This window comes from Somniosus microcephalus, chromosome 8 (genome assembly GCF_052327205.1).
Source record: "Somniosus microcephalus isolate GS21.2 chromosome 8, FLI_Smic_1.0, whole genome shotgun sequence".
NCBI lineage: Eukaryota > Metazoa > Chordata > Chondrichthyes > Squaliformes > Somniosidae > Somniosus > Somniosus microcephalus.
In genome coordinates, this window is record NC_140994.1 from 53,864,275 (window position 1) to 53,887,356 (window position 23,082).

Sequence of the window (23,082 nt, forward strand, 5' to 3'; positions counted from 1 at the left end):
TACCTCCTTTCACGACCTCAGGGCATCACAAATGCTTTACAGCCAATGCAGTGCTTTTTGAAGAGTAGTCGCTGTCAGGAAAATGGTGGCTTGGGCAAACTTATATTTTGGTGCCCTTCTTTGAGTTTAAGTATGTAGTAGGATTAGTGAAAGTTTCAGAAAAAAAGCTGTAATCTCAAAATTTTTTATAATTTAAATAATAAACAATATAAGTCATAAAAATAACATTATAGCTAAGTGACAAATAAACTAAATGCTAAACTAATAAATAACAATAACAAATAAAAAACTTTTTTCACCAAGATATTTTGAGCCACATTGTACTCAATAGACAGGATGGCCAGCCTGTCGTTTCCCATGGTCCATCACAAATATGTTTTTATGAGCTTCAACTTTGAGAAGCTCTGTTTGCTGCTCGTCACTGAGACAGGATTGGTTAACTGGGGGCTATCCGTGTGTGTGGGAACATGCTCTTGAAACTTGAAGTATGCTCTTCTTGAGGAGCACTGCAGTCTGTAGGAAGCAGACTTTGGAGATAGTCACGTTCTTCTCAGGGGTCGACACCGTTAATGTCAGACCCTCTTGACCACGGCACCCCCCTGACCCCGGCGCCCTGGGCGGTCGCCCACCTTGCCCACCCGTAAGGCCAGCCCTGGCCGCTGTTGTAGGAAATGTCACTTTGACAGCCTGATGCCACATCAGTTGAATTGTGATTTAATTTCACTGTCCAGAAGTTTAGCTAAACTCACACCCACATTGTCATCCTGTGATGTAACAACAATATATATTTTTAATTTTGACGTTTACATCATATAAATAATGTAGCACAAAAGGATCAATTTGTCCATTTTAAACAAAATCTGTTGCACCACACTTTCGAGTAGCAACTAATTGAAAATAAATGACACTTTTGAATGCAAGTCGTTAAATGAAATCCCAAGCATAAACTGATCGACTGGTTGTTGTCAAACTGAAGTATCAAACATCTGCAGTATTTTGCTATCGAAGAATTTGACAGCTGAAGCACATTAAACAGCCTGAATATACAGCGGGGTGATACCTGACTGAGAGCTGGGGTCCCTGTTTCACTCAGCAGCCTCTGTTGATTCACGAGCTCGTCCTACAAATGAAGCGTTTAGATTTCCCGGTCCACTGCACGTAGCAATAAACTTTTCCTATTTGGAGAGAAACTTTTAACATGCAAAATAAAAGGCGAACGAACTTGAAGTAAAAACCTTTGCATCGAATAATCCTTTGTGCAACAATACATTCGCCTTTATTAATGCGCATCTTTTATTGTAATTGTTTATTTGCTTTCACCGACTTGTATTCATTTTAAATCTCCGCCCCCCCCCCCCCATCCAGCTAATCGATAACAATTGTTTTTTTGGCGGGGGGAGACTTGGCGCCGGGCCCCACTTCCAGCAGAGGCATTGCCCTTTTAAGAGCGAGATCTTTTTCATCTTGGTAACTGACGTCAGGACAGTTTTTAAAAAAAATATTCCTGCCTTACGAGTCAATTTCACGCAATGTTTCCTGGGCGACAGATTGCCCGGAAAAAAAAAGGCAGAGGCAAAGATCACAGGGAGACTGAAATGTTTGGAAACAGAGTGATCTCCTTGTGTTAAAAGAAGCCGAGGAGGAGAGGGAGGAGGAGAAAGTTTCGTGTTCCTGGGGAGAAGCTGAGAATGAGCGAGCCCAGAGCCAGCGCCAGCCCCGCGGAGAAGTGAAGAGACACAGAGACAGACAGAGAGAGAGAGAGAGAGGGAGAGGGAAGCGCTGTGAATGAATGAAGCAGGAGAGACCGCGGCGTGAGCACGGGATAATACAGTGCAGAGAGCAGCCGGCAGTTTGCGAGCCTCTGACAGCCCCCTTTTTATTTTACTGATAATAAACAAGGTGTGCTCAGATCTGCAGATTATGGCGGTGAAGACGCCAGCACAGGGCACGGGAGTGTTGCTGATAACAGCCAACGTCGGATCCCTGTTTGAAGATGTAAGTCTGCCTCTTGTTTTTTTAAAGAGTGGGCTGGGAAGGGGGTTGGCTGGCTGTTTCTGGTGGCTCTTTCTCTCCCTCCCCTCTCTAAGGCTGGATACTGTAGCCCTATTGATTCGATACACTGTATCCTATCAGGCCTAGGGGTTCGTTGTTGCTGTTGTTGTTACGGATCGCAAGCTGGCGGGCTCTCTCTCCTGCACTTGTGCCCCGGAATCAGGAGCCGGAGGTCGGACTGTGCCTCGGTCACCTCTCTCCTCTCCCCACCACCAGTCGGAGTGTTTCAGTCGCAGAGACAACCAAGTAATGCGTCGCCTTGTCACGGCGATGGTTGGACCGGCGTCACTGCCAGGTTATAAAGTCCGGGAAGCACAAAGACTTTGGTATAATGTGCACTTGTAGATTGTCAAGAAATGGTCCCATCTCTTTCACGGCGATGCACTCAGCCTACTTTAGGCATGGCACTTGGGAGAAAGACCGAATTGTATTCCTACCAACCCGTGGCCAGTGCAGAATGATCTTCCACTTTGATCCAGGTCAGGGCCGGGAGGAGGGCGAGATTTCCCCTTCCGATGGGTATCACAGCGGCTGAGTGCAGACTGACAGCCCGGCTGCCTGGAACAGCACCCTCCCCGAGGCTCTCCCCTGGCTACTCGCCAGGAGCTGCCCATCCTGCTCCCAGAGTCTTCCCCCAGTCACCGAGAAGGGGAGGATTGCAGGGCCACAGGGAAAGAGCAGGGACTCAATGAGTAGCTCACTCAAAGAGCCGAAGGGCCTCCTTCTGTGCTGTGATTCTAATTAATCCCACACCCCCTGTCCTCAGGAGTGAGCGCCCCGCCAGCGAGTAGTTTTTTCCGGTGTTTAAAGTAGTAGGAGTCCATCAACATTGCAGGGGGACTTAACCCAGTTACCGCAATCCCCTTGAAACCCTTTGCAAGTTACACCGAAATCTGAAATGTAATTCAGATTTTTAATTCGGAGAAATAACCTCATTAAAATGTGTCTGTACCTTTCTGGAGTTCTGTTTTCTGGCTTGCCTTGGTAAAAATGCACAATGAATGATCTGCAGAGACTCTTGTGTGAAAAGAAAAGTGGATTTTGAGAAGTTCTCAGCACTTGACAGGATTAATCCCAATTGTCAAAAAAGCAAAATACTGCAGACGCTGGAAATCTGAAATAAAAACAGTTAAAATGCTGGAAACACTCAGCAGGTCAGGCAGCATCTGTGGAGAGGGAAACACAGGGTTCAACGTGTCAGGTCATGAACTTAGGGTTTCTACGGAAGGTCATCGACCTGAAACTTTAACTGTTTCTCTCTCCACTGAATGTTTCCAGCATTTTCTGTTTTTATTTTTAGTCCTATTTATCCGGGGTTAGAACACTCCAGTAGGAAAAGTGAATAATTGGGCAAGGACTGTGTTTTTATAGTAAGTGGGATGGTGACACTCTTTGGAGGAGCTTACACATCACTTTGTTCTGATATTCTGCATTCAGAGCAGAAAAGCGGGACCAAATCAACTATATAATGACATAAGGAACACTGAAGTAACTTTGGGGTTGTTATGTCTACTTGGCTTAGTTGATAGTACTCAATCCTCTGAGCTAGCAGATGGTCTGTTTGAAGACCCTGTCGGCATTGGGCACATAATCAGGGCTGACATTCCACTGCACTAGAGGGAACGCAGCAATGTCTGAGGTGCTGTCACTCTGATGAGACATTAAATTGAGGCCCCCTCTGTATATTCAGATGGATGTTGAAGTAGCAGCACTAAAAATAGGTTCATTGGTTATTCCGCCTATTGCCACTTGTGGGATCTTGCTGTGTGCAAGAATGGCTACTTGCCAGCACTTCCAAAATTAATTAGTTGTGTGTGAAGAGCATTGACATGTTTCAGAGCGATGTGATAATAAGACGCTATATAACGGCAAATCTTTCTTTTTGTGGAACGATTCAGAATTCTATATTTTAAAGCATGATTACCTAACAAGGAGGAGCTTATCTCAACATTCAGTCGTACCACAAGCATTATTCAGTTGATTGTTTACCCGTTGCCAATTATATGCCGCAATAATTAGGAAAGGATAACAGTTGGGTGAATTAGCTTTGAAAAGGTGGGAAAGAGATGGATTTCTGTACAGTAACACTTCTTGTTAAAATTAATCATGTAAAAAAAAATCTGCAGGAAATGTTTTTCTTCTACGGTACCATAACAGACTCAACCTGCCAAAAATCCTGCATTCCTGAGGATTTAAATGTTCAGACTTCCCCTTACTAAATGTAATAGTGACTGAACCAGGTGTGGAGAAAGGTCTCCTAAACAGTTTACTGCTCTTCAAACTCATCCAGTGGAGCTCCCTATAGGTTCCCTATGTTATAACTTCTGTTATATACAATAAGTATTTACTGTTCTGGCTGCGATGTGCATATTTCTTTGAAAACATCGCTCTATTCTGTAGTATCAAAGCTTGATAATATAATGAATTAATGAATCCAATTTCCCTGGTAATGGAATGAGTGCACATGAAATGCATATTCAAATACTACCCTCAGTCCAATTTGATTATCTAAAGTGATTCTACAGCTGAAAAACTTAATCTAAAAAACATTTCCTTCATATTAATAGTAACTTTGATATAGTCACTTAATACTTAAATGTCAGGATTTCAAAATCAAGAATGAGCATTCTGATGCTTTGCTCTATGAAACTGTTACTGTTATGAATGAGACTGATCCCGGAACAACAATTTTAAAGTAGGTTATCTGAAGCATTTGTGATAAATGGTGCACGATTTAGTGTCCTTAAGCAACTGCAAGGTTGTCAGTGGTGTTATCAGTAAGAGGAAGTAACTCTGCCACATTTCAGACACCCAACATGCATATAGACCTGTGATGCTTGCCTTCCCTCCCCAAAAATGTATAAAACCCATAGTAAAATTATATATAAATAAATAGATCACCTAAATATCTAAAGCACAATATGAGAGCTAGATCGAAGAGAGAATATATTCTGCGTTAATCCTGACTAATTGGACAAAGCAAAATAATTTCACTGACTGTAAAAAAAAACATTGAAAATATCCGTAGAAAAGCTTGAACAAGAATTTTCCGTGCAACATTTTTGGTGTGAATCTAGTATGTTTGGGACGACAACTTGTGATATTGATCCAGTTTGGTCTTTAATTGTGGTACTGTGGGGGCGAGCTCCTTGCTACACTGTAGTACGGCAGCATCATTTCATGCCACATCAATCAAGTGGTAGTATATCAGAGAGCTACAGTTCGTCAGTGATTATTTCAAAACTTTTTTGAAGTTTTCTTTGATGATCGAGTCATATTTGAGCCAGTGACACTCTGTTAGATACAAATAATACAATTGGGATTAACTATTTTGTCAATATGATTAATGTTTATGTTGGTGGTTTTTGGTTAGTTCAGGAAGCCAATTTCCATAACTTAGTTTTGTTGGAACTGCCTTCAGTTTTTTTGGCTGTTTCTAAATATGTAGTCATTGTTGTACAAGAGTCTTCCTGGCAGAAGCCATATTCATCAGCCTTGGCTCAGTGGTGGCACTGTTGCCTCTGAGTCAGAAGGTTGTGGGTTCAAGTCCCGCTTCAGAGACTTGAGCATGTAATCTAGACTGACACTCCAGTGTAGCACTGTTGGAGGTACCACCTTTCAGATGTGATCTTAAACCAAGAGCCCGTCTACCCTCCCAAGTAGACATAAAGATCCCATGACATTATTTGAAGAAGAGCAGGGGAGTTCTTCCCGGTGTGCTGGTCAATATTTATCCCTCAACCGACCTCACTAAAACAGATTATCTGGTCATTATCTCATCGCTCTTTGTGGGACCTTGCTGTGTGCAAGTTTGCTGCCGTATTTCCAACATTACAACAGTGACGACATTTCAAAAAATATTTAACTGAGCGAATAGTACTTTGGGATGGTTTGAGGTCATGAAAGGTGTTATGTAAATGAAAGTTCTTTCTTTCTGTCTTTCTTGATTGCATCTGTCATTCTTGGTTCGAGTTCAAATCCCAAGGCCTCTGCACCAGCTTGCCTCTGGCATGCTGAATTTTTCAGGTGAAACAGCTGTTCTTTTGCGCAAGCACTTCTAAGAATTCAGTTCATTTTTTTGCGGACACTTGTGACTTCACTGAGCAGCGCTTGGGTTTGAGTTATGTGGTTGTTGCCCATTTTTTTAAGTAGAGATTTGGTGATGCACACAGCAAGAAAAGACATTGGAAATCATGCTGAATAAATGCACAACATTTAACTTTTTAAAAATTCATTCATGGGATGTGGGCGTCGCTGGCAAGGCCAGCATTTATTGCCCATCCCTAATTGCCCTTGAGAAGGTGGTGCTGAGCTGCTTTCTTGAACTGCTGCAGTCCGTGTGGTGAAGGTACTCCCACAGTGCTCTTAGGGAGGGAGTTTCAGGATTTTGACCCAGTGACGATGAAGGAACGGCGATATATACTTTCAAGTCAGGATGGTGTGTGACTTGGAGGGGAACTTGGAGGTGGTAGTGTTCCCATGCACCTGCTCCCTTTGTCCTTCTAGGTGGAAGAGATCGCGGGTTTGGGAGGTGCTGCCGAAGAAGCCTTGGCGAGTTGCTGCAGTGCATCTTGTAGATGGTGCACACTGCAGCCACAGTATGCCGGTGGTGGAGGGAATGAATGTTTAAGGTGGTGGATGGGGTGCCAATCAAGCAGGCTGCTTTGTCCTGGATGGTGTCGAGCTTCTTAAGTGTTCTTGGAGCTGCACTCATCCAGGCAAATGGAGAGTATTCCATCACACCCCTGACATGTGCTTTGTAGATGGTGGAAAAGCTTTGGGGAGTCAGGAGGTGAGACTGTTGTTTAAAAATAAAAAAATACGATGGGCAGGATATTCATTGGGCCATGGAGGCGGGATTGGAGGCGTGTGGGGGGTTAAAATCCCGAAATCGGGGGTCCTGAACCCATCCCGCCCTCAACCCGCCTCCATGCCAGTTTCAAAAACCCAAAGCAAACTCAATTGCTACTTGGCCCTAAACAGACAATACAACATAGCTGATTACCTGACCATGGTAAAGGATAACAAACTGAGAAGAACCTTGACAAGGTACAGACTTAGCAAACATAGCCTCGCGATCGAAAAAGGCAGACATAGGCAGACCAGGCTGCCAAGAGAAGACAGGATATGCTCTCACTGCAGTCAGGGAGTAGTTGAGACAGAGATGCACTTCCTCACAGCCTGTGGAAAATATCAGGGCATCAGAGAGAATTTCTACCAAAAATTCTCACAAATATGCCCTGAATTCAGAAATCTGACTGACAACCAAAAACTCCCATTCCTACTGGGGGAGGAGAGAAGCTGTGTAACACTGGCGGCACACTATGTTACAGCTTGCCATGAACAGAGGGACAACCAGTAAACTAAGACAAGAGTATATATAAACAAGGCGAATGTATATTTATAAACTCAGGGATATACCTGTTTATACACTGTATGAATGGAACCGCGTTTATGTGTTCAACCATAAATGTATTTTGATGCTTTGGCAACATAAGATGTACCTTATCATGCCAATAAAGCGATTTGTATTGTATTATTGTATTGTATTGTATTGGGTACCCGCCCCGCACTGAGACCCGCCTCCCCGAGGCGGGAAGGGGATTAGTGCCAATTAACTGCCTATTAACAGGTAGTAAACAGGCAGTTTTTAGCCTAATCCCTATTTTTAATGTTGAAGTGTGGGATTCCCGACGGCTCCAAACCACGCCAAGTTAGAGGAGGCGGACCGTCGGGATGAAGGGCTTGGAGGGGTCAAGATGTCCGGTGTTCAGGTGAGTGATGGGTGCATGAGTGCAAAGGTAAGTGTGTTTGGTGTGTGTAAAGTGTTTAAAGAAGTTTTGCATACCTTTACTTACCTTTACAGCCTTTCTTCCTTCAGGTCTCGGGAGTCCCTCATTTCACCGGCACAGAAAGCAGTATGGCTGCGAGCCGTCAAAAGTTCCAGCATTCAGCTTTCTGTTCCTGGGAGATCTCTAAATCATCCTGAGAAGAAGGAATTAACTTAGAATACAGATTGTCAGTGTTTGACAGCTTCAAACAGCTGTGAAACGCTGATATTTCATCTGTCAAAAGGTCTTGACAGATGAAATATCAATCTGTGACATCACCTATTGCTGGGTGGCCCTTAATTGGCCTGCTGAGCCCGCTGGGCGGGCTCAACAAGATCAATCAAGTCAAAATCGCGTGGGTTGGCTAGAACTCGATGGAGGCGGGACTACAACCCCGAAAGTTGTAGTTCGGCCTCCTACCTGACTCCTCAATGAAAATCTGGCCTGTATGTCTGAACTGCACCTAGAAAAAATATAGGTAATTGAATTGCAGTGTATGCATTGTAAAGAACAAAATAATACTTGCTGCTCTGTTAGACTAATACATTTCCAAAGCATGGGGCCCTCTTACTGCAATGCTGTGTAGTATGCAATGATCCCTTATGTGAAACACTTTGCTTATCTCTTCCTTTTTTTAACAGAAAAAACATATAAACTTCCTTTCAATAATGTATTTTATGCCATATAATCTGCTACTGAATAGCACCCAAAGTCAGGTGATGCAGAGATTCTGGTGTATTTGTAATCGTTTCTCATACTCATATATATAGCTCATCAATATAGATGCATGCAACTGGTGAAAATTGGATTAGTAATGAAAATTGCACATATATCTTGACTGTTGCAACAGGATGATTATCCAACACTGGTATTCGTCAAATAGACCTACTAGCAGCATAGGTTGCAGTGTGAGTTGTACTCCATAGTGTAATATACGGGTTGATTGTACTCAAATTATCAAAAAATGTTGATCCCACTGTATGTTACGGTGTACTTGGGTGATATGGCATTCTACTATACCTGTACAACCTATGTTTGAGAAAAATAGTAAATAAATTGCACAGTTTTGGAGACACAGCAGGAAAATCCACCTGGATTGTTATCTATTCATAAATTTATTTATTCAGGTGCTACATACCAGATAAGGATAATCACTTCCAAATATCACTGACCTACTTTGGTGCTAAAACCACAACAAATTTAGTGTGGCGAACTGGAAGAGACAATGATGTTTCAGTGACAAGCATTACCCAAGTAAATTGGTTACTGCAGTACGGGGCATTACGTGGAAGGACTAGCGCCAAGTGCACTTTCCATAAGCCCTTTGTTTTCTAAGCAGCTTTAGGAAAATTGTTTAAACTTCCTTTTGTAAATACAGTTTTGATGAACAGGTTTCAGATGTGTGTTTTTAATATACATACCAATTGACAACCTTCAGAGAATTAAGAGACTGATATTCCAAATGTAACAGTAAGTTTAAAGATATTTGGTTCACTGGGTGTTGAAACTCTACCATTACTTGCATGAACTCAGTGCATGGTTCAATGCAGTAGTCTAAATGCACCATTTTTAAATGGTTGCTGTAGTGGAGCAGAGTAACCCAAGTTGCGATGTATTCAGCCTTGGCTCAATGGTAACACTCTTGCGTCTAAGTCAGAAGGTTGAGGCTTCAAGCCCCACTCCAGACACTTGAGGACATAATCTAGGCTCACACTTTATTGCAGTACTGAGGGAGTGCTGCAGTGTCAGAGGTGCTGTGTTTTCATTTAGTCATTAAACCACAACCCTGTCTACCCTCTCGGGTGGATGTAAAGGATCATATGGTACAATTCGGAAAAGGGCAGGGGAGTTCTTCTGGTGTCCTGGCCAAGATTTATCCCTTAAGTAACACCACTAAAACATATTATCTGGTTATTTATCTCATTGCTGTTTGTGGGACCTTGCTGTGCACAAATTGGCTGCTGTGTTTCCCTACATTGCAACAGTGACTACACTTCAAATGTACTTTGTTGGCTGTGAAACGCTGTGGGACATCCTGAGGCCATGAAAAGCTACGTAATTGCAAGTTATTTCTTTTCTTTCTAGTTTCGTCACCAGGTGGCACAGTACATTGACACATTGGCATGCAGTTACAGGGTCATGGGTCATGGCATTTCTCTGCACAGCGAGCTCTCATTTTGAACCCTGCTGTCATGGGGAGGTGCAGTGCATAGGCCAAGTGATTCCCCACAATGAGGGAAGGAAATTAGAGAACACATTACACTTCATAACAGTCAGCCAGCCCATGAATTGTAATAGGAGAGGCCTAGGAGCCCACTCAATCAGGAAGTGTAAGGAGACCAAAGGAAGGAGCAGACAATTGATTAAAGACAGGGCAAAAAATATTGAAATAAAAGCGGAAGACGCTGGAAGTCCACGTCAGGTCCACCAGCATCTGCAACAAGAAAAGATAGTTTAACACTGGGTAGAAATCCTTCATCAGAACTTCCAACAAAATTAATTATATTTTAACTATATGGTATATTCAGAAATATACCATTGTTCAAACTTTAAACGGAACTGTAATTAGTAGGTTGGAATGTAAAATCCCCATAAGAATGTACTGATCTTTGTACCATATGCTGCTGTAGGAGTTTGCTCATGCTATTTGGAAGCAAACTGAAAGAGTGTAGCGCTGCTGTGGGTAGCTGTTAACTATACCTTCCTGCATCGATAATTATATACAGCGATCCTCAGAGTCCTGTTCAAGTCCCTCTTTGTCTACCAAGCAGTAAAATGACAATAAGTGCCAAGTGATAACAGCAAGATCTCACTTCGATTTGATAATGGTTCCTTGGAGACATGTTCCATACAAGAATTTTCGCAACAAATGCATTAGATAAGTATGTCACATTCTACAGTACTTACTACAGTGGCAGTTTGTGTCAGCCGTGGCTGAGTTGGTAGCGCTCTCGCCTCTGATTCAGAAGGTTGTTGGTCCAGGGACGTCAGCAAAAATCTAGACTGACACCCCAGTGCAGTATTGAGTGAGTGTCGTCTTTTGGATAAGACGTTAAACCAAGGCCCCGGCTGCCCTCATAGGTGGACGTAAAAGATCCCATGGCACTATTTCAAACAATAGCAAGGGAATTCTTCCTGGTGTCCTGGCCAATATTTATTCCTCAACCAACACCTAAAAAAAAAGACGATTTGGTCATTTATCACGTTGCTGTTTGTGGGACCTTGCTGTGTGCAAATTGACTCTTGTGTTTCCTACATTATAACAGTGACTGCACTGTGCTTTGGGGCGTCCTGAGGACATGAAAGTTGCTATATAAATGCAAGTCTTTCTTTTTTTCTTTACTAGGATACATTTCCACAGATGCCAGTTACTATGGGATAGTGCCATGGAATCTTTGACAGTGCAGCGTTCCCTCAGTACTGCACTGGTGGAATCAACACCTTCAGGACAGGGGAGGGGGTGCGAGGCCAGGGGAGATAATGGGTGGGGATAAAAAGAGGAACACAAAAGAAATAGCACATGTTTACATGGGATAGTGTATAATACTGCTGCTGGGGGTTGGACTTCACCAACAACTTGCATTGATATAACGTCTTTAATCAGCTGTGACTTGGCTGGTAGCACACTCACCTCTGAGTCAGAAGGTTGTGGGTTCAAGTCCCACTCCAGAGACTTGAGCACAAAAATCTAGGCTGACACTCCAGTGCAGTACTGAGGGAGCGTTGCACTGTCGGAGGTGCCGTCTTTCAGCTGAGACATTAAACCAAGGGCCTCGTCTGCTCTCTCAGGTGGACATAAAAGATCCCACGGCACTATTTTGAAGAGGAGCAGCGGTGTCCCTGGTGTCCTGGCCAATATTTATCCCTCAATCAACATCACGAGAAACAGATTATCTGGTCATTACCACATTGCTGTTTGTGAGAGCTTGCTGTGCGCAAATTGGCTGCCGTGTTTCCTATATTTACAACAGTGACTACACTTCAAAAGTACTTCATTGACTGTAAAGTGCTCTGAGATGTCCTGAGGTTGTGAAAGGTGCTACATAAATGCAAGTCTTCCTTTTCTTTATAACATAGGAAAAAAGTCCCAAGACCTTTCTTGGAGGTGAAAGGAAAAAATTAATGTTGAGCCGAAGAAGGCAATAATGGGAGGGTGATCAAAAGATAATTAAAGAGGTGGATTTTAAGGAGGATCTTAAAAGAGAAGAGTGAGTTGGAGAGGCAGAGGGCTTTAGGGAAGGAATTCCAAAGGACAGGGCCTCGGTAGCTAAAGTCACGGCTGCCAGTGGTGGGCTGAAGAGAGGGGGAATGCACAAGAGAGGGGAGTCAGATGCATGGGGAGTTTGGATGGGAGGGGATTGTAGTGCTGGAGGAGGTAGAGATAGAGAGGGAAGAGACAACGGGAGTTTGAAACACAAGGATAAAAATTTTAATTTTTAGGTTTTGGGGGACAGGGAGGCAATGTAGGTCAACAAGGACAAGGGTGATGAGTGAACAGAACATGGTACAGGATATAGCATATGGGCAGCAGAGTTTTGGATGACCTGCCTTGTGTCCTAACTCGCACCAAGCCCCGTTCACCCATCACCTCTGTGCTTGCTGACCTACATTGGCTTCCAGTTAAGCAACACCTCGATTTCAAAATTCTCATCCTTTTCAAACCCCTCCATGGCCTCGCCCCTCCCTATCTCTGTAATCGCCTCCAGCCCCACAACCCTCCGAGATATCTGCGCTCCTCTAATTCTGCCCTCTTGAACATCCCTGATTATAATCACTCAACTATTGGCGGCCGTGCCTTCAGCTGCCTAGGCACTCTGGAATTCCCTCCCTAAACCTCTCCGCCTCTCTACCTCTCTTTCCTCCTTTAAGACACTCCTTAAAACCTACCTCTTTGACCAAGCTTTTGGTCATCTGCCCTAATCTCTCCTTATGTGGCTCGGTGTCACATTTTTATCTTATAACACTCTTGTAAAGTGCCTTGGGATGTTTTACTACATTAAAGGCGCTATATAAATACAAGTTGTTGTTGTTTTTGAGCAGAAATTTACACAGGGTGGAGGATGAGAGACCAGCCAGGAGAATTGGAGTAATTAAATCTCAGGCGATAGATGGATGAAAGTTTCAATGGTAGATGGGCTCAGGGAGGAGCAGAGGCAGGTGATGTTATGCAGGTGGATGTGGTTTAAAGGTGATATCCGAGGTTAAACAAATAGAAATATTCTGCAAAGAGCTTGAGAAAGATAAATAACCTGTGGACTGACAGTATGAAAGAACATAGCAGAAACTCTTTCCAACAAATTGTTCTCCCCATCCCGTCGGTAGAGAGAAATGATGTCCCTTTATTACACATTTGTTTCTGTAACAAACTGGTCTTGGCTGAAGTTCTATTAGTCAGGAAAGGAACTAAAACCTCATTGTGGTGAACCCCTGGTGAGAACCACGTTACTGCTCCTGTTGATCTGTAATACTGAAGTTGAGCTGTATGTGGTATCTAATAAACACGCAGCTCAAAGGGTAACACAAGAGCAGTAAATCTTAGCAGGTGCTTTTAGGGATTTGGGTGCTGTGGGCTCGCATGATGCATCTTTATTTGAAGATGGGGAGTGTGTGACCAGGTTAAATAATAGCATTTGGCTGGAGGAAACCCATTTTTGCTTTTGTGTTGGGCAAATCTGGCAATCTAATGTGAGAGGTGAGAGAGCAGTGCAATTCGTGCTATCGAGGGGTTGAGAAAATCTAAGAATGTAAGTGGTTGTGTTACTGATTTTGGAAATGTATGAAACCTAGTGAGACATTATGTAAAAGTTGTGAAAGTGTTTTCTTTATGCGCAGAGCATGACAGCGACTTCTGATGCAATACTTCCCTGTACGAAAGTAAACCAAGAAGGCAGGAAATGCAAAATTGGGTTAGTCTAAATTGAGTTTAACATGACCACAGAGGATGACCTTTCCTAATCTATCTTCTTTTACCCTGCGTGTGAACAAACGTATTATATAAATTGAAATAGTAATGACTGAATAGCCTGGTGGGTGCCAGAAGTCAACGTTCGCACTTGTCCTGCATGTAGAAAGTGACCTGTTCTTATTCTGAAATCTTTATAATGGGATATCTGGGCATGATCTGTGAGTTCAGAACTTTAACAATATCCTGTTGCATTGGCCTCTTTTGAGTTGAATCTAACAGTGCTCACTGTTATTTATGCGCAAATTGGACAGCAATTTCTGTCAAGGGCACACGGGTAGTTAAACGCGAAGATCTGGAAGTTGCTGTCCGAGATGTGTGGCTCCTGCACAAGCTGCACAAAAAAGGCATCTTGCCATCTGACTCCCCATTCAAGTGTATCGAATGGCGTGAAGTCCCTGTACTGATGTCGTAGATATGGACTAAACTCGCCACAAAAAGTTAGGGCTTGTCTATTCCATTCTAAGTACCCTTTTAATGGCATGATAAGTCTTAATTATTGTCAAACAATCTCTCTGGCACTGAAAATTAACTGAATGTGGAGTTTCATTCTTTCAGCTTTCAATTGTTGTTGGCGACTTAAAAAAAAATTAAATACACTTTTTTTTACTTTTTCTTTCTGTCTCTTTTATCTCTCTCTCTCTCTCTCTCTCAATACAATCTTTCTTTCTCTTTCTTTCACTTTCTGATTTGACATTGAATTCACTATTCTAACTGACACTTCCTGGTTCAGACTCTGTGTTGCTTATTAACGATTCTTCAATCTGATTGGTTATGGAGATCCCCAGTTGCTTGACCTGTTCACACAGGTCCCAGATGCTCTGTAGAGGGCGCTGTGCCATTTCGATCTCTCGCTGACAGCAACTTGTCGTGCAGCACCCCATAGAAAGTCTGTGGGCAACTGCAAGTCTAATGAACAGCGGCGCCGTTTGTTTGCCGCTCACAGCGACATCCGGCCCATTATTTCAAATGGGTTATCAGCTTGTCTTTTCAGACACAGTCATTTTAAATACTCATTTTGTTAAAGGTTTGTTATACACAATAGCCTAGAAATTTCTGTTCTCAATATTAGTGGGTGGACAGTTAACATTACTGAGGTACCTCCTGTCTGTTTATTTTAAATGGGTTAAAGCCTCTGCTAAGATAGTAGACAAAGGGATGATCATCCACTGATATCACTAACAGTCATTTCTAAGCACCTGGATAATTTCCAATTTCTGCCCACGGACTATAAATAGATACACTATAATTACAATGTACTAGCATTTTTTTGGCATATCATGGCATTTCCTCACAGCAGAAATGACACTCTTGTGTGAAAAAATATAAGGATCTTTCATAGCAGCTGAAAATTCCCTCCCCCACCCCCTTCCTCCAATAGAGTAAGTTTGTGTAGTACTAGGGCCAATTCATGAGTGTTTAAGCATGTTTACTATAGTTGTTAGTTTTCTACCATTTAGTGATCTGTGGCTTGTATTTTGTTTGTGTATACTGTTTAGGGGAAAAATTGGGTATCGCTCATTTTGGGGCGCTAATATCAGCTGGGCGGAAAGTTTAGCGCCCGGCGCTAATTAATGCCTCCGACTTCAAAACTCGCCTCTATCGCCCCTGGAGGTGATTTGAGCGCTAAATCAGGTGCTACGCACCTCTCTTAAGGTGCAAACGTCGGGGAGTGAGGCGCTACCTCAGAATGCTACTGAAGCTCAGGCGATGCCAATTACCATGGAAACCAGACAGACTGGTGCTGTTCAGTTCTTAAAGGGGAGGGGCCATCTTGCTGGCCAGCCATAGCCTGCTTACTGCAGCCTTGAATCTCGGCCTGGAGAGATCTCTAAAGCAATTGGGGGAGAAATTGAGTATAGCCCCGTTCGGGGCGCCAGCCTCGCCAGGGCGCTAAAAGTAGCGCCCCGGAAACATTTGCGCCCCCGCACCGGAAATTGAGTTGTTGCGCCCCAAAGGGAAGCGCGGCGTTACTGGAGGCGCCCCGCATCCCTCTTGGGGCGCTGCGAGTGAATATCGTGGCGCAACGTGCCGCAGCGCCACATGCTGCGGCACATCGCGCTGCGGTATTGCAGGCCTTCCTCCCCTTCTTAAAGGGGAGGGGCCTTGTGCAGCACGATCTGGGGTCCAGCTGGGCCCCCGAGGATCGGGAGTGCAGGCAAAAGAGCCCGGCACCAAAGAGAAGTGTCGGGCTCTTGGAGCGCAGCCGGCACTCCGCGGGGGGGGGGGGTGTTCAGGAGGCCAGGGACGGGAGTGCAGGCAGGTGCTGGCAGGCGGCCAACAACAAAAATGGCCGCCCCGCACCTCGCCTTTAATTTGCGCCTCCCCAGCCGCAGGTAGGCCCCCCTGAACCCGTCGGACATAGCGTCCGGCGGTAAATCAGGGGCCGCTGCCAAATATCGCGGCCGGGGCATCAGCGGGGCGCTGCGCACACCGATGACGTCATCGGCAGCAGCGCAGCACTAACGGTTAGTGCCACCACTAACGTCCCGCGGAATTTAGCGGGAGGCGTGGGCAGTGCCGCGCCCGGGCGCCAGTTGGCTTGCGACCCACTTAGCGCCCTCTTAAGGTGCTAATGGGTGGCACAACCTACTGAATTTCTCCCCCATTGTGTTGGAAGCACTAATGGTTAGGCCCAGGGAAAGAGCTTGGCGCTTAGGAACCTCAAAAGTGGTGCTGAGGGCCAAAACTCCTTAGGACAGCGTTAAATCTCTCCAGATGTCTCTCTCCCTCTCAACCTGTGTATACCAAAAATTTTGCTGACAAGAAAAGGCAGGAAGTGCACGCCTTTAAATAGCACTCCCCCAGCCCCTTCCCAACGTTCCCCTCAATATCTGGTCCGGGGCACTACCGGGGCGTTGCACGCTCGACTGATGTCACGATCTGCGGGTGCAAGAGATCATGGCGGTAGTGTTTAGCGCAGCCGTAAAACGACTGATCAATTTCGCAAGTGGCACTAAAAAATCGCTGCACTCAGGCACTAAGTTCATAGCGCCCCCGGAGGCGCTAACGGGAGGCGCTATCCCAATTTATGTTTCTGATGGAAAGCATCTGAAGCACAGAGGCATGGACCAAACCATCGCAATCAGGTGGCAACAGAGGAATATGGTTTGGCTTAAAACAGTATAGAATGGCTGTTTATGTTGTGTCATACCACAAAGCTGGTGCCACCAGCAGTGTGATATTAATATGATGTGTCACTGTGGCGATGGTCTCACAGATTTCATTCCATGCTTTCCTCCTATTTCACTTTAAGCAGAATCTCGCAGTCTCATTGCCAGGGATCCTGTAATTAATGTGGATGGCCTAAGCAGCCTATGGGTGCAAATTGCAATCCATCTAAAGTTTGACTTCATTTCACAGTCGGTTGTACAGTAGTGACAGATCTGACCTTCATAAAGTTGTTTACCGTGGCTTTAATTTACACATATATACATATATTTCAAATATATATATATATATATTAGAGTGTGTGTGTAAAACACATATGTCAGCAACATACAGCATTTTGTATGCTGATTTCATAGTTTAGAAGATGGTGTAACATAACTTAATCTAGATGAAGTAATTGGTCAAGAAACTACACTGTAAACTAAGTTATCTAATTACAAATTTAATTAAATGTAATTAAATAAAACAAGGTCATATAGGGCTGGCAGCGCAGGTGGTGTGCTGCAACTGCAGCATGTGGGAGTTTGTGGAGAGCATTGTGATCCTGCACAACCATGTTTGCAGTAAGTGCCTGCATCTTCAGGAACTTTAGCTCAGAGTTTTTGAGCTGGAGCCTGAGGTGCAGATATTGTGGGGAATCAGGGATGGAGAGAGTTACCTGGACACTTTGATCTAGGAGGCAGTCACACCCCTTAGGTTAGGTAATGGTACAGATCTGGTTAGTGGCCAGGGACAGGAGGGTGCGACTGCAACTCAGGCAGGTGAGGGAAACCCAGGTGCAGTGCTGGAGGAGGCTCAGCCTTTGCCCTTGTCCAACAGGTATGAGGTACTCGCTGCCTGTGTGGATGAGGGAAAAGCCTGCAGGATGGATGAGCAAGCTGACCATGGCACCATGGTGCAGGAGGCCATTCAAGTGGGGGGAAGTGAAAGGGAATGTAGGGGACAGTGTAGTCAGGGGGATAGATACTATTCTCTGCAGCCACGACCGAGAATTCCAAAGGTTGTGTTGCCTGTCTGGTGCCAGGCTTGAAGACATCTCCTCGTGGCTGGAAGAGAAATTAGAGTGGGAGGGGGAGGATCCAGTTGTCGCGGTCCACTGGAGCCAACGACATAGGTAGAACTAGGAATGAGGTTCTGCTGAGGGAGTTTGAGGAGCTAGGATCCAAATTAAAAAGCAGAACCTCAAAGGTAATAATCTCTGGATTGTTACCTGAGCCATGTGCAAATTGGCATAGGGTCAAACAGATTAGAGGTTTAAATGCATGGCTCAAAGAGTGGTGTGGGAGGAAAGGGTTTCAGTTCATGGGGCACTGGCACCAGTACTGGGGAAAGAGGGAGCTGTTCCGTTGGGACGGGCTCCACTTAAACCGGGCTGGGACCAGTGTCCTGGCGAACTGAATAACTAGGGCAGTAGACAGGGCTTTAAACTAATGAAGGGCTGGTGGGGGTTGGGGGGGGGGGGCGGGGGGGGAGGTGGGAGGATTCAGGAAAGAGTAAATTTAAAAGCAGCGAGAGAAATTTCAAGGCTATAGAGCAGAGTAGAATTTTGGGTAAAAATAAGCAGAGTCGGTCAGGAAGGGACAGGGAGAGTAACAAAGGTAATGGGGCAGTAATTCCTCCCCAAACGCGTGAGTACGGAAGGGGTACTCACGTGTCTGGCCGGAGGAAATGCCGGTTTTCAGCATGCACAGCGCATGCGCTGAAAACCGGCATTTCCTCTCCTCTAACCCAAGAGGTGAAGAGGCTAGCGCGTGCGCTGTAGGGGGCAGCGCGTGCGTCTTGGATTTCCTCTGTTTTGGGGGATTTGCGCATGTCTAAAGGCCTCCGGTCTTTACGCTTGTAAAAAGCACACGTAAGTATTTATTTTTACAGGTAAGTGGTGTTTTAGTGCAATTTAGAATTTTTTTTCCCACAGGTTTATTATTTTAAAGAATCTACAATAAGGTAAGTTTAGTTTTAGACCCTTTTTATTAAAAATTTATTTTTTTCAAAAAAAAATTATTGTTTAAATTATTTTTTTAAACTTATTTATACTTAATTTAATGATTGGAATGCTTTTTAAAATGTTATTTAAAGTTTAAGTAGTGTTTTGGGGTGCAGTACTTCTCATGAGTTTGACAGTTCTTACTCTCAAACTTATGAATGAAGTTTCCCCTCCCCTGATTGGCTGAACAGTGCTCACCTGATCCCAGCCGGCACATCGCACTAACTACGCCGCTGGGTCAGGTTAGCACAGCGCGCCGACATCAGAACCGGGCCACTGACAGGAAATCCACTGCGGGCCAGGTTTCAGATGTCGGCGCGCCGGGTAAGTGCACATCGGGGGCTTGCACGCGCGGCAAGCCCCGACACCAAGTTCTGGGCCAATAAGGGATCAGTGACTAAGGTGACATCAGGGAAAAATAGAAATAAGTCAAAGCTAAAGGCACTATATCTGAACACGTGAAGCATTCGCAACAAAATAGATGAATTAATAGCGCAGATAGAAATTAATAGGTTTGATCTAGTAGCCATGTGGCCAAGTTTGGGAACTAAATATTCCAGTGTAGGAGTCTACGTACTCCTAGCAAAAAATACTGAACTCGGAGAGGTTCAACAGAAAAGGTTTAATTGTTGAGGCTGCATACTGAACACAAAATGGGAGTCGGAGACTACACAAAGTACAACTCTCTTTCATCAGTGCACAGCTTCGACTGCTCCTCCCCCGCTCTGGGCTTAACTATGTTGCAGATCGAGTTTCTTAAAGGTGTGATCCTTCTTAAAGGCATGACGCCTGATTTATAGTCTACGGACCGGAAAGCGGATTGTGTCCGTTCTGTGATCGGTACGCCACACAGCTCCCCCCAGAATCCGCTAGTAGGGAGTGTACGAACCGGCATGGTGGCTTGATGGCACGGCCGGAACGGCTCTTGGCGGTTGGTGTCGGGAGTGGGGCGGTCGGACGCGTCGGGCTCTTAGGCGGTCTGCCCCGCGGTGGGGGTTGGCCCACTTGAACGGGTTCGTCGGGCTCTAGGTGCGCCAGCTTGAGCCGGTCGACCGACACCTTGTCAGTTCTGCTGCCCACTTCGAGGAGGAAGAACTTGTTCCCCGTCTGGAGTACCTTGTAGGGTCCGTCGTATGGGGGCCGTAGAGGTCCTCGGTGGGCGTCATGGCGCATGAAAACAAATTTGGCGATGTGCAGGCTAGGTGGTACGCGGGTTGCTGGTTCGCCGTGCTGGCCGGTGGGTAGCGGAGCGAACTGTTGTGCTCGGTTGGCGAAAGCGCGGCGTTGCTGGTCAGCCGACCAGGGGGTCGTGGCGGTGGGTAGGAACTCTCCGGGTACGCGCAGCGGCTGGCCGTACACGAGTTCCGCCGCCGAGGCTTGCAGGTCTTCCTTGACTGCGGAGCGTAGGCCGAGTAACACCCACGGGAGGCGGTCGATCCAAGCCTCGTCCTCGAGGCTGGCACGGAGGGACACCTTCATGGACCTGTGGAATCGCTCGCACAGTCCGTTGGCTTGGGGGTGGTAAGCCGTGGTGCGGTGAACGGCCACCCCGAGGTTTCGGGCGATGGCGGCCCACAGATCAGAGGTGAACTGCGGGCCTCTATCCGACGTCATGTCGGAGGGGACGCCGAACTGAGCGATCAGGTACCGATGAACGCCCTCGCGATGTCGGTGGTGGTGGTGGACGTCAGTGGAATGGCCTCGGGCCAGCGGGTGGTACGGTCCACGATTGTCAGCAGGTGCGTGTGACCTTGTGATGGCGGCAGGGGGCCGACGAGGTCGATGTGGACGTGGTCGAACCTTCTTTCTGGCACGGTGAACTCCTCGAGTGGGGCTTTGACGTGTTGGTGGATTTTGGCATGCTGGCAAGCTATGCAGGATCTGGCCCAGACGCACACATCTTTGCGCAGGCCGCGCCAGACAAATCGGTTGGCCACCAGTCTAATGGACGCGCGGGTGCCGGGGTGTGAGAGGCCGTGGACGGTGTCGAACACCCGTTTTCGCCAGGACGCCGGGACTACGGGGCGGGGTTGCGCCAAGGAGGTGTCACATTTGACTGTGATGGCGGATGGGCCGCAGGCGACGTCGGTCAGTTGCAGCCCTGGGAGGGTTGTGGGCGCGGAGAGCAGATTGGGGTCGGTGCGTTGCTCCGCTGCCAGTTGAGCATAGTCCACTGCCAGGTGGGCGCCGTGGACGGCGGGGCGGGATAGGCAGTCGGCCACCACGTTGTCTCAACCGGAGACGTGCCGGATGTCCATGGTGAATTCGGACACCGCGGCGAGCTGGTGTTGTTGCCTGGCTGACCACGGGTCCGCAGATTTCGCCATCGCGAATGTCAGGGGTTTGTGGTCGACAAACGCGGTGAAGGGGCGGCCCTCCAGAAGAAATCTAAAATGGCGGGCTGCCAGGTACAGTGCGAGGAGCTTGTGGTCAAAGGCGCTGTATTTGGCCTCCGGGGGGCGCAGTTGGCGGCTGAAAAAGGCCAGCGGTTGCCAGGCCCTGTCGACCCACCGTTCATACACAGCGCCGACCGCGTGGTCGGAGGCGTCCGTGGTGAGGGCCACCCTGGCGTTGGGCTGAGGGTGAGCGAGCATGGTGGCGTCAGCGAGCGCCTTTTTGGTCGAGTCGAAAGCGGTCAACATGTCCGCCGACCACTCGATCGCCATTCTGTCTTTCTTACCCCAGAGGGCTTCGTATAGGGGCCGCATGAGGGAGGCCGCTCCGGGAATGAAGCGGTTGTAGAAGTTGATCATCCCCAAGAACTCCTGGAGGCCTTTGATGGTGGTAGGCCGGGGGAACTGCTGGACGGCTTGCACCTTGGCGGGCAGGGGAATGGCTCCGTCCTGCGTGATGTAGTGGCCGAGGAATTCGATCCTGCTGAGGCCGAATTGGCACTTGGCTGGGCTGATGATGAGCCCGTGCTCACTGAGCCACTGGAACAGGGTGCGGAGGTGCTCGATGTGTTCCTGCTTGGAGGAACTAGCTACCAGGATGTCATCCAGGTAGACAAAGAGGAACTTCAGGTCCCGGAGGACCAAGTCCATGAGCCGCTGGAAGGCCTGGGCAGCGTTTTTGAGGCCGAAGGGCATTCGGAGGAACTCGAATAGCCCAAAAGGGGTGATTATGGCCGTCTTGGGAACGTCCGTGGGGTGGACTGGCACCTGATGGTAACCGTGCAGCAGGTCGACTTTGGAGAAGACTGAGCAGCCGGCCAGTCTAGCCGAGAAGTCTTGAATGTGCGGTATGAGGTACCGATCCGGCGTGGTGGCGTTGTTTAGGCGCCGGTAGTCCCCGCAGGGGCGCCATCCCCCATCGGGTTTGGTGACGATGTGGAGTGGGGAGGCCCAGGGGCTGTTGGAGTGGCGGATGATGCCGAACTGTTCCATTGTGGCGAACTCGGCCCGCGCGATCTCCAGCTTGGCCGGGTCCAGCCTGCGGGCGTGGGCATACACCGGTGGGCCTGTGGTGGGGATGAAGTGTTCTACCCCGTGCTTAGCAACCTTCGCAGAGAAGGTCGGGCTGGTGAGGGCTGGGAACTCAGCCAGGAGTGCTGAGTAGTCGTCCATTGAGCGGGCGCGGCACTGCCACGCCATTTCGGCGGGTTGGGGGGTCCATGGCGCCCGGGACAGGTGACATGGTGCTCATGTCCACGAGGCGGCACCGAGGCATGTTGACCAACAGGCCATGGGCGCACAGGAAATCCGCACTGAGGAGCGGGGAGAGCACCTTGGCGGTGATAAACTCCCAGTGGTAGCGGCGGCCTGCGAGGTCGATGGTGACGGTGCGGGTGCCGTACGTCCGGATGTCGGTGCAGTTGGCGGCAGCCAGCGCAGGGCCGCGGCCGCCTCGCTGGATCTCGAGGGCGGACGCGGGGATGATGCTGCGCTGTGCGCCCGTGTCGCATAGGAAACGGCGTCCGGAGGCGCTGTCCGTAACGTACAGCAGCGCGCCTGCTTGCCCCACGGCCATCGTGTAGGCCGGTGTGGGGGCGGTTGGAAACGTGCAGGGATGGCTGCAGCGGCGTGCCCGTGCGCCGAACTGGGTATGGAAGTAGCAGTAGCCCTGGGTCGGAGGGCTTGGGG

The 23,082-nt window shown here is 47.2% G+C and overlaps 1 protein-coding gene across 2 annotated transcripts in view; it reads left to right on the top strand.

Moving 5' to 3' along the window:
- Positions 1 to 1,510: 1,510 nt before the first annotated feature.
- The window catches only part of inpp5a (inositol polyphosphate-5-phosphatase A), a 744,031-nt gene continuing 722,459 nt past the window's right edge, over positions 1,511 to 23,082 (top strand). For both annotated transcript variants that reach the window (XM_085994739.1, XM_085994738.1), the window contains exon 1: positions 1,511 to 1,995. In XM_085994739.1, coding sequence (XP_085850865.1) covers positions 1,921 to 1,995 — 75 coding nt within the window. In that variant the 5' untranslated portion in view covers positions 1,511 to 1,920. The remainder of the gene's footprint in view (positions 1,996 to 23,082) is intronic.